At 47.6% G+C, this 12,009-nt stretch overlaps 1 protein-coding gene across 1 annotated transcript in view; it reads left to right on the plus strand.

Annotated features, from left to right (window-relative positions):
• The window catches only part of LRRC75A (leucine rich repeat containing 75A), a 47,212-nt gene extending 37,252 nt beyond the window's left edge, over positions 1–9,960 (plus strand). The window contains exon 4 of the mRNA XM_042879552.1: positions 7,659–9,960. Coding sequence (XP_042735486.1) covers positions 7,659–8,220 — 562 coding nt within the window. The 3' untranslated portion in view covers positions 8,221–9,960. The remainder of the gene's footprint in view (positions 1–7,658) is intronic.
• The last annotated feature ends 2,049 nt before the right edge of the window (positions 9,961–12,009 follow it).

The raw sequence follows: 12,009 nt of genomic DNA on the forward strand, positions 1-12,009 counted from the left end.
TGCTCCAACAAAATAAACAGTTTAGGGAAAGTGAATCCCCAGGCATACACTCTAGCGGCTGATCGCTCCCTATTTGCAGGAAGAGCAGTTGGGAGAGGGGATTTTTTTGGATTCCTTGAGCTGGATTCTGGTGAGAAAACTGAGCTGGAGGAGCAGAGCTGAAGCTTCTCTCCATCCCCAGCCCCAAACATCAACCTTGTTTGCCTCCCCCTCATGCTGGTGGAATGTAAGGAGCAGGAAGGGCAAATAAGTTCCACGAAGGGTGAACATCCAACTTCCAATGAAATCCTGTTTAGTTTTCTATGTGTTATTTTCTCTGTGCTTTTGTGGAACCTTTCCCAGGCAGGAACAGATGATGATAATTAGCACCAGCCCCTTCCATCCACATGTGGACCATCAGCCTCTGCTGTCCCATCCATCCCAGCCCCTGCCTTTCTCTCACCCTCCCTATTCCTTTCCTTTTCCTTCCCTCTGCCTTTCAATTCACTATTTCGGATCTGTTTTTAAAACATTAGCAGCAAACAGTGTGCTTTTATGATCAATTTTCTGATGATTTCCTTTCCTGTGGCCTCTTCCCTTTAGACGCTAAGGACTGGAACCCAATTCAAAGGTCTTCTATTCCGATCGCACTGGCTCCTCACCAAGCTCCCTACTCTGTTCTGGGGAACTGCTCATGTAAACCCAATCAGGACTTGGATTTGTTTTTAATTTAATACACTCAATTGTAAAATTCCCTTTCCAAGGGCCTTCTCAGCTTCTTCTATGCTAGAATTTAAAGAAAATATTCCTGTTGTTTAATGCGAGCTTGAAGAAATTCAAATTCTGGTCAAATTCTCTTTTAGGAGGTCATTTACAGAAGCAACAAACCCAACATGTTGTTTTCTTTTAAATTCTTGATTGGTTTTCTGTTGGCACTGGTGCAAATTGCCTTTCCTTCAAATGCCTGTTATTAATGGGGCGTCAGCTGCAGTTTCTTATTACGCTGGAGTAGATTTGGTTGGAAATACTCCAGCACATTTTCTCTATAGGAAAATGCAGGTTTGTTGAGTGCAAAATGTAGCATAGAAGGAAGGCTGTAAATACATTTCATTTTGGGGAGAATGAGGGAAGAAAAAAAGGAGTATTCCAACAGTGAAATATTTACATTTTTCTGCGAGAAGTTAAATAGGGCTGTAATTACAGCAAAGTGTTTTGATGCCAAATGCTTATTTTTAGAATTTTGTTTGGCAGGAAATTAAAAACAAGTTGGGAAAAATCCCTTTTTGTGTAACACATAAATGGTGTTTTTTTGCTTAGAGAATGATTGCTTTCCACTCAGATCCAACCTCAGCTCCGGACCATGATGAGGAGCTGGCTGTGCAATGTGCAAATGAAAGCTGTTCTTCTGCTTAATTATCCCTGCTGGAGATATTTATCAAGTTGCTTCTTTGGCTAACAGTGCTTCGTTTTCTCAGTCTCATTGCTTCTAGAGGTTTAATTGTTTTTTTTTTTTTTTTGGCTAAACATCAGGGTGATGCAGTGCCACGGGTACAGCAGTGATCTCTGTGCAGGGAAGGAGTGGTTTTCTGATGGCACAGCCATGGGAAGCAGTGGGTGCTCTTTCCATTAAGGTCAGAATAATTCAGACCACCAAGTCCAACCATCCAATTTTGGTCCATCCCAGACCTTTGGCTTGGTTTAACCCACCCACCTGTGCTGGGGGCTGCTGCTGTGTACCTCTATCAGTGCCTGTAGGTCACCAAAGATCCCCCAGATGCAGTTGCTTCCCCAGCAGCCTGGGTGTGAGCTCTGGGAGTTGGACTCAGAAGGGTTTTCCTCAGGTTCCTGGAATTGGAGGCATGTGGGGAGACGTTAGCCCCAAATGAAGAGTTGTTGCTTCTTTTGTTCTCTTCATCTGAATGCTGTTCCTCCCTAAAGAGACACTGCACTCAAAATACCAGGTTCTTTCTTCCATGCACACGTTGTTTTGAATATTTGGATGCTTAGGTGCATTTAGAGCCAGCTGTAAATGTGACGTGTTGCTTGTAGGCACCACGGGCTGGGTGACACTGCTCTCTAGTGGATGGCTTTCCATCGAGTGATGCAGGAGCTGAAGCAGAGAGGGTCAATGCTCATCCTTGGGTGAAAATGACTTTTTCTCATTGCTTCTATCGTGAGCTTTTAGAATGTAGTATATCCACAGAGAGATTATATGGGCACAGGGCAATGTCCATCTTCAGTAATGAAACGTGAACCAGAGATTCTCAACTGATCTCACTGTGATGGGAAGGATTTATTGCTCAAGGTTCCTCTGATGATCCTTAACAGGTCATTTCCAACTCAAAATATTCTATGATGCCAACAGCCTATCCACTAATGCATTGTGGATGAAGCTGAGACCCTTGTCAGCTCTCTCAGGTGCAAGGGATGCCTTTGGGTGCCCAGAAACTACTCTTCCCATCAACTATCCCATACATTTAGTGAGCTTTGAGCTTGCAATAGGAGAGGAACAGGCCTGCATAGCTTGGTGAGGAGCCAAAGAAAATTCAGTTGGGTTTGGAAAGGAAAACAAAGAGCTATTCCTGGAGCAGCCCTGCTCTTGGGCACGCAGGGGAGGTGTGCTGCATGCAGAGCTGGGCATCCTGCTTGCTGCAAGAGGAAATCTGGGAGAGAATTGCAGAATACCTTGCAGCTGTGCTCCTAATGACATGCTTGAAAAATGCAGAACCAGAGCAGAGAAATAACCTGGTGTTCAGTCTTCAGTGCTGCCACTGCAATAGAATTTAGGGCTGTCTTGTGATGTCTGTCTTACAGATGGTTCTCAGCAGCCAGAATGCTTTATAAATGGAAAAGAAAAATCATTTTGATGTCACACATCAGGGGTAAAATGAGGAGTGAAACCCACAGCTGAAGAGCTGCAGGCTGGGTGTTGTGCCCTACCTTTCCCCACAGCTCACAGTGCTCAGCTGAGGATGGATCTGTAATTCCAGTAACAGGGGAAGGATGCTGACAGCAGGGATGTTGGCACATTATAGTGTGAAAACTGCAAACCTCAGCAAAAAGTTCACTGAGAGAGAAGAGACTAAACAAATTAATCCCCACTGGTACTTTCCTTCTTAATAGTAGAGACTTAGGAATATTTTAAGTGTTTATTGGTAAGCTCTAAAGGAGTTTTAACGTTATGTATTTTTATATTTAAAAATCCTCTTTACCCCAAATCTCTCTAAGGACAGGAGTGAAATCTTTCCCAGCTATTCATTTGCAAAGGCTGTGAAAGCCAGACATCAGACTGCACCATTCATAATCCCTAACCCTTTCCATGGCAATAAGCAAAGCACAAACCCAACTGCTGAACCATTACAGCAAAGAGTTGAGGAATGCTGATGAAGGCTGTGGTAGCTCTGGGTGTTTTAACAACTTATTATTATGAGGAAAAATTGGAAAAGGTAAATGCCCAAAATATGAGGCATGTTTTCAAGGCTGATGTCATCTCATGTTCAGTAATTTTTGCTGGCATTTCTGGAGAAAACTTGCTCACTGGTGACATCATCTCCATTTCTTACTGCAGTTCTTCACTCTCTGGGGCTGCCTCTTGTTTCTTGATTCCTTTGCCCTCCAAGAAGTGGTTAAGTTCTCCAATTACACTTTATTATGAGACATGTTGGCGTTGCGTGTCCTCAGTCATGCTTTGGGGAAATGTCATGAATTTAAATGACAAGGGAAGCCCTTTCTTCTAGTTTCTCTTTGATCTAAACATCAACATTCTTGTCCATGGGAACGTTTTGTGAGCTGATCTGGTGCTGCACACAAACCAGCTGTCAGAGAAAGCTTTTTCAGTAGAAACCAGCATCCTGCTTTGCATGGGGGAACAAAGCATTATCAGGGCTCTAGGGCATGGTTTTATGCCCAACCCTCTCATCATAGGGGTCAAAGCCCCATATACAGTTTCTATCTGGGAAGAAAGCTGTGTCTTTCCCTATGGAATATCCACATAAAGCGAGAGGATGAAACCAACTGGGTGTAAGTGATCCTCCACTGTAACTCACAGGGATTTACATAATGCTGAGATCTTCCTGTAGAGATTTGGGGTCATTCTGTGGCAAGTTTTTATGGCAGGGATAGAAGTTTTTACAGCTGTTTGTTAACATCATACCCCACTCATTGCCGTGAGACAGTTCACAGCCTCCAGAGCTATTTTTATTAATCATGTTTGTTGTTGGTTTGCTCGTTTCCTGAGGGACAAGGGGGACGTAGGCAGATACAAGGCAGCTAGCAATCCCAGTGCAGGGCTGCTCCAAAATGGGCTGCAGAGAATTTCTCTCTACGGGCTGCAAGTCTTCAGGATGAACGGGCTGTTAGTGCATGGCAATCCATTTGTGTGGGGATCCACCGGATCCTTCTTGATGGAAAGAGATCCCTAGGGAGCTCCTGCTTTGTGCCAGGGATTGCATGCATACATCAATAGGACAATGTCACACCAAGGCAGGCAGCATTGCTCCGCACTGGATAAAGCAAAGCTCCATGCTTGCCATGCTCTTTTTGCTGTGCTTTTAAGGAGTTACCACTCATTCACAGGGACTTTACATGCTGTAGTCAATATGAGCTCCTGGTATATCCAGCTTTGAGCTCCCAGGCTATAAGATGAGAGCGCTTTGGCTTTCTCAGCTTAAGCATCTGCCAGCAAATGAATGCAATTATTGTTTTCCAAACAATAAATACATTATTTCAGCCATTTGATTCCTATTGTTGCCCACCCCAAAATAAAAAAATGCCAGAAGAGATTTCAAACACATCCCTAAGGCAGGGCAGCGGGGGACCAGCACTGCAGGTGGAGGGATTGGCATCAATTAATTGACCAACATTTCCTTTGGTGCTGAGGCTGGGCGAGCTGTTTGCCTGAGGCACACCCCTCTCCCAAAAAAGCATCATAGTGGGGTGTAGCAGATGCATGCTCCTTTGGAGGATAAGCAGCTCAGATGGGAGCGTGCTAATGGCAGTCTTGCATCAAAATTAATAATAATTTTTAAAAATACATGAAACATATAAAAATCATCTGGCCACTCAGTGAATAATTTTCCCCAGGGCAAACTGGCAGTTGAAACGCACAGATAATGATGAAGGGTGGGAGCAGCTCCTGTTAGTCATTTCCTCTTCCCCAGCCCCAATCCCCACTGTGCCCTCACCCCAACGGGTCGTACCACGAGCCACACTCTCGTGCTTAATGATCCAAGATTTGCTAAAGGAGAAAGCCTGTTTCCAGTCAGTCTTGCCTGCCTGTGAGCAAACCTCAGAGCCTGCTGAGGGTGACTACAGGCTGGGGTTTCTGTCTGTGAGGAAGCACAGCCCCCTCAGCTCCCAGCACAAGGGTGGCTCGTCCATCAGGTTGGGCTGTGCTCCTCAGATCGCAGCCAGGATGCCTGAGGCAATGCAGAGAATTGCAGCCAGCTGTGCTTATGGTTTTCACTGGCTTAACCCATGTAAGGATATTGGGTTTTAACCCCAAAATCCTACTGTGTGGGACCTGGCAGCAGCAGCACTGCATGCTAAGGCTTCACTTCATGTCAACTAAAGCTAGTAAGACATAAGCTGGAGAACCCTCTTGGATTTTGTCCAAGCTGGAGAAGCAAAACCGCACATTAAATATGTAACACACAAACCTTAGCACGTGTTGGCTCTGGTTTCCTTGCTCCTGATGCCACATGCAGAAGATGGCATTCCCTCTGCTCCAGCTGTGTTGGGTTCTCTTGAGCAGCTGTTGGCTCATCCATCGCTCTGTGTCCTAGCTGACCATGCATGATATATCCCTTCCCTCCCAGTTTCTGTTCTTAAGATTCCCATTACGGAGTGAACCTTACCTGCTGCTGCCAGACACGACCTTTCTTATCCTACCTCATGATAGGTGGATGCATGTGATGGTTCTGCCAGGCAGCCCAGCTTTCTGCCTTTGTGCAAATGTCCCATGGCTTCCACTGAGGTCACAGAGTGGTTGGGGTGGTAAGAGACCTCGGAGCTCACCCAGTCTCACCCCTGTCATGGAAAGAGCAGGACAGGGCCTGATGGCTTGGCTCTGGCTTGAAGAGCAGCAGGGCTTTGGGAAGACCCTCCTGGTGGAAATAAATAACATTATTTCAGCACCAAGTCTTTGCTTTTCTTATTTGTAGCTTGCAGGAGCTGGTGACAGTCCAAGATCCTGGTGGATGGTCACTTCCCAGTCCCCCAGGCACCTAGGATTAGTCAAATGCTCATCTTAATGATGGCTAAATGAAAAAAGAATTGGCTGACTGCTGCACAATCCTATGTTGTAAGGCCAGGAAATCAATTTGTGCAGCTGCCATTTGGATTGGTGCCATCCACGCGTTTCCTGGGAAGATTGCTGTGCTCTCTGGATGCCTGCAATGTATCTCCTGGTCCCTCCACTCACACACACAGCAGCTGGGAAGTTTCTGGGCCACGAAGAAAGGAGAAAAATTATTTCCTAAAGGAGCCCTTCACATTTCACAGCCACTTTTAGGTGAAATTCAGTCCTTTTGCATCCAGCACAACAGGCAGGTGCCTTTCTATTAGAGCAGAAAACTCATATCGTTCCGTGTGAGCCTGTAAAGGGATCAGGGAGCCATGAATGAAAAAGAAACTTAGTTCTTTCCTCTGGGGTATTCCCTGAACACAAATGGCTTTCTGTGCTCCCTGTCCCTTCCCTAAAACTTTGCATGGAGCAAAGCCTTTACCTGTACACCATACTGGATGAGCACCAGGGGCTCAGCACCGGGCTGATAGCAGCTATTAGCATGCATAGGGCTCTTCCCTCCTCCTAACTCAATCAGAATAATTCATCAGCAAAAAACCCTCAGTGCCAACTTCCTCTGACAGGTTGTGATTGTAGATGTGCTCTCTGATTCACTTTGGGAGACAAATTGACCAGTGCAGCTCATTGAAGTCAGACTAATGAGTCTCTGTAGGGCCACTGGAAGCACTCATTTATTTATCTATGGATTTGGCCATGGTGCTCATCTCCCAGAGCATACATGCCTAAGCCCTGAGCTGCCAGCTTCTCCAGGAGAGAGCCTGGGGAGGCAGTGCCACAGACCTTACCAAAGCCCAGGTAGACTACATCAGAAGCCTTTCCCTCATCCACCATGCAGTCACCCGATCGTAGGAGTCACACAGGACAGAATCACAGAATGGCCAGGGTTGGATGGGAACTCAAGGACCATCAATCTCCAACCCCCCACCACACGCAGGGCCACCAACCTCCACATTCCATACCAGCCCAGGCTGCCCAGGGCCCCATCCAACCTGGCCTTGAACACCTCCAGGGACAGGGCATCCGCAGCCTCTCTGGGCAGCTGTTCCAGTACCTCACCCCTCTCACAGTAAAGAACTTCCCCCTGACATTCAACCTAAATCTTCCCTCCCTCATCTTAAAACCATTTCCCCTTTAGGTTCTGAAAGGCTGCAATGAGGTCACCCCACAGCCTTCTTTTTTCCAAGCTGAACAAGCCCAGTTCTCTCAGCCTGTCTTCGTAGGGGAGGTGCTCCAGCCCCCTGATCATCCCCTGGCCCTCCTCTGGACCCTCTCCAATGCTGGCCATGACCTGACAGAGCACGGTTGTCCCACCACATAATCACACTCAAGACAACACCCCCCACATTCACACCTCTTTCGTTTCCTTCCCATGCAGTCTGAAAGCTGTGCTGATGGGGAAGCCCCAAGACAACACGGTGGACTTGTCGGGCATCCCGCTGACACTGAAGGACCTGGAGCGCGTCACGTCGTACCTGCAGCACAGCTCGGAGCACATCGACACGGTGGAGCTGTGCTTCACCGAGCTGACAGATGAGATGCTGCTGCAGCTGCTACCTGCATTGTGTGGCCTTCCTCACCTCACCACGTTGTCCCTCAATGGCAACCGGCTCACCAAAGCCATCCTGCGGGACCTCACCGAAACCCTGAAAGACCCCAAGAAGTTTCCCAGCGTCACCTGGATCGACCTCGGGAACAACGTGGACATCTTTTCCTTGCCTCAACCCTTCTTGGTCAGCCTGAAAAGGAGATGCCCAAAGCAAGGCAACCTGCCCACCATTTTGGAGTTTGGCGAAGGGCAGGTCAGCGATTTGGAGAACCAGGATGGCCTGGCTGAGAGTCAGGAGGACCTGCGGAGTGAAAGTTGCAATGAAACCCCATTGGGCAAAGCAGAGGGCAGGACAGTGGAGGAGCAAGGCGCCGAGACACCGCAGACGTGACATCGGCTCCACGTTGGGTACATTTGGGTGACAAACCCAAGATCTCCTCATCAGAGGTCCTGGCATGGGTGAATGCAGGCAGTGGGATGCTCTGGGAGCACATTGCCTTCTTCCCCTGTGATGAATATCAGTGCTGCTCCCATCATGCAGAAATGGGATGGTGTTGTATACTTGTATCTCATTCCCTGTTCATCGCAGGGCAGTTGGACTAGATGACCTTGCTGGGTCCCTTCCAGCTCAAATGGTTCTATGAAAAGCCAGAAGGGTGTTTTTAAATGAGAGCACTGTGCTTTTTAACCTCTCCAAATACAAATCACCAAAGTGTTGGAACATGAGGCCCTTAGAAGCACAAAGGGGAGCAGGAAGGTGACCAGATCCAGCAGGATCCCAGCTGGTCACCCCCACACAACAGATGGACAGACTTCACCCACAAGCACTGCACAGAACTGCAACCTTCTCCCATACCAACTTCAGGAGCTGCTGAATACCGTGCCTGGTGAGATCAACACAAAGCCTGATCCCTCTCCAAGGGAACCACTCCAAGCAGGGTGTTCCCACTTCCAGCCCCACAGCAGAGCTTTGCTTTCCTTGTGCTGGCATGGAGTTGGACCGCAGTATGCTCATCACCTGGGTGCTGCTCCCCAGCCTTACTGAGTCCAGCCTTACTTAGGCTGGCCCTGCTGCCTGCCCAGTGCTCACCCAGCCCTAAAATCCAATTGCTCACCTGCTGAGCTGCTGTGATGACCTCACAGCTTCCCATTCTTGCACCAGAGCCCTCTGTGTGTTTGGGGGAGCAAAATGTAGTGTCTGAAACCGGGGCTCAAGTGAGGCTCATTGCTGTTGCTGACGAAGGAGACCACAATACTGAAGGTTTATACAAGAAAAAGAACAAACCTTGGGGCTCTTCCCTCTATCACTGCCATTCAGGTTGGGTGGATACAGCCAGCTGAAGGTCCAAAGCACATAGAGGCTTTCAGATCACTTGGCAACATCCTTCCTGACCCAGAAGTGCTTTGTTTGTACAATGCCATTTTGGTTTTTGGCTTGTTTTTATTTTACTCTTTTTTTTTAGTAACATTCTTCTTATTTCTGGATGGAAAACAGCTCCCAACAGAGCACAGCAATTCGCACTTTGGCTTCTAAGCCAGAATTTCATGTGATTCAATGGGTTGATGGTTGGACTAGATGATCTTAAGAGGTCTTTCCAACCTGATTTATTCTATGATTCCAAACCCAAGGGAAGCTGGGAGAGTGGGAAACACTTCCCCTCCTTTACACTGCACCGACCAAACAGACCTTCCCTTCCCAAGAGGGAGCTCACCTGCCTCTGCCTGCAGCCCTTCCCCTGCACAGCTTTGCAGCATTGCTTTGCACCTGGGAGCAGTGACCTCTAGTTTTGCTTTTCTGAGTGCAAACAGCATTGTAAGCACTCAGACTTTTTGGTTGTCCCTCATTTCCCATGGCTGCACCAGGAAGCTGCACGCCTTTTGCAGGGGGGTTCATGCTGACAGTTGTTGTTTCTCCTCCAAGTACGTAACTTAGAAGAAGCTCTGCTGCTCGTTTTAATACACATAGCAAAGTTCTGTATGATTTGCATGTACCTAAGCCTTTTGTTTGTCTGGTTGTTTTTTAACGCTAACTCTTTCAACTGGCATGAAAAACACTTTGCAGTGAATCAACTGTTCTGTTTGAAATAAAGGAGCTATCTGTAATCAAAATAAATGCCAATGTTTAATAAAATGTTGAGGTCTCCTCTGTTACAGCTGATGCCCAGCATCCCAGGTCTAGCCTGCAAAGCCACATACAGTGCTTCCCCTAGTACAGAAGGCTGTTTGTTTTGTCCAGCAGCTCTTAAGCAGACCTAAAAATAAGGACTCGAGAGCTGAAAATTAGAATGTTAATGCTGATTGAGGTCATTTGTCATCAAGGTGGGGAGGGAACATTCACCTTAAAATTGTGATGTCCATAATATCTTGGTGCTGGGGCTTGGTTAGCTACTCCCAGCAGCACCAGGCTGCTCTGCTCAAGCATGGAGGAAGCTCATCTATAGGAAGAAGATGCATTCCTTCAGCAATAAGGCTGATTATTCATTTACAGAGATTATGTCAGTGGGGGACCTGAGACTGCAGGGCAGGCGTGGGGGCTGGAGAGGTGGCGGCCACCCATCCTGAGAGTGGGAAGGAGGAAAGCATCAAAGCAGCACTGGGAATGCCAAGGAGCACAGGAACACTTTGGCACTTCTGCTCAGTGGGTTGCAGAGGAGATGCCCAGAGCCCACACAGAGCCACAGCAGGGGAAAGGAAAAACGGAGTGGAAGCAGCATCACGGCAGGACAGACCCCAACTCCAGGGTGACTCACTGGGATTGATATTGCATTTGAGCACTGATGTTCCAGCACTTCCCTACAGTTCAGTGCACCTCATTTCAGCACTGGAGGAGGAGGATGCTCACGCATGGGCTGCTTTTGTGCCCTCAAAAAAACAAAACCCCCCACATCCCATTAACCAGCACTGTCTCACCTCCAGCTGCTATTGCCATGGAGACTGATTGACCTTATTAGCAGTACTCACAGAATGATGAAAACTAACAAACCTGTAACCTCTCCAGCGTGCTGCACTGAGCAGAGGATTTGCCGGCACTTGCAAAAGAAGGGGTTCTCTGCTGCAGCCCTGCTCTTTGTCTCAGCAAAAAGTAGTTTGTAATACATTTCTTTTATTCCCTCCCAAGCACTCCAGAGAGAAACCCAATAGAAATTAAAGCAGAGGAGGTGGTGGGTATGGGTTGTTTTTTTTTGCTTATATTGGTACTTTGTGGCCTCAAGAGCGTACAGCAGGATGTGCATACACATTAGCGGGAAAATATGCTGCTTGGGAGCATGAAACATGCTTCTCTGAGGACAGTGCAAGGTTTCTACACATGGCACACATGTCTGGTGAGCTACCTGCAGAGTGCAGCCAATGGGAAACACTGATTTTTGGTATGATTTTTGGGTGGTCCAACCCAGAGCCAGGAGTTGGACTCAATGATCCCTATGGGTCCCTTCCAACTTAGGATATTGTATGATTCTATTCAATTATTTAGGATTTTGGGGGCTGCAGCTCAGTCATAACAAATGCTACAGTGATACCGTGGTTATCACAAGGAACATCAGCTCCTGGAAGAGGTTATGTTAAAGATTGCAGCTGCAATGCCACGGTGCCTGGGGTCCGACATTTTTCTCCTTATTAGCAAGAGGAAAAGTGCTGGTGAGAGGAATCTGCTGCATTATTTACTGGCAGCTCACAGCAGTGTGTTTAGTGCTGCTTGTGGAGGTAGCACAGCTGCTGGAGCTCAGCTGATAGGGGAAAATGTACAAAGCAGCAGCTGGAGAAGTAATGAAGTGTTATCCCTTAAGGGTCACCTGGGTGATACACAAAGCACTGAGCAGCACCAGTGGTGCACAGCCCTCACTGGAATCACTTTCCTTAGTGGAGCAATAAGAACACTGCAGGACCCACATGGCAGATATGGAGCAGCAGGAAGGATCAGCTGTGAGCAGGGGTGGATGAATCAGGTCATCCTCCCATTGCCATCCATCATCTCCTGCATTCTAATGAGCAAACATTCCTCCCAGTTGCGACACTTCCATTCTGCTAAGACTACAACCCAAAATACTCGGTCTCTCATGTTGTGGTAATGCTACAGGTCTTGGCCAGGAGCAGGGATCTCCTGCAGGAGATGCTTACAAACAGCCCCAGCAAGTTGTACTAGGAAGGGACAACTCTGGGTCTTGCAGCAGCACATGAGATG

Source organism: Lagopus leucura, unplaced genomic scaffold, assembly GCF_019238085.1.
Source record: "Lagopus leucura isolate 7727_CA_CO unplaced genomic scaffold, USGS_WTPT01 Super-Scaffold_100024, whole genome shotgun sequence".
Classification (NCBI taxonomy): domain Eukaryota; kingdom Metazoa; phylum Chordata; class Aves; order Galliformes; family Phasianidae; genus Lagopus; species Lagopus leucura.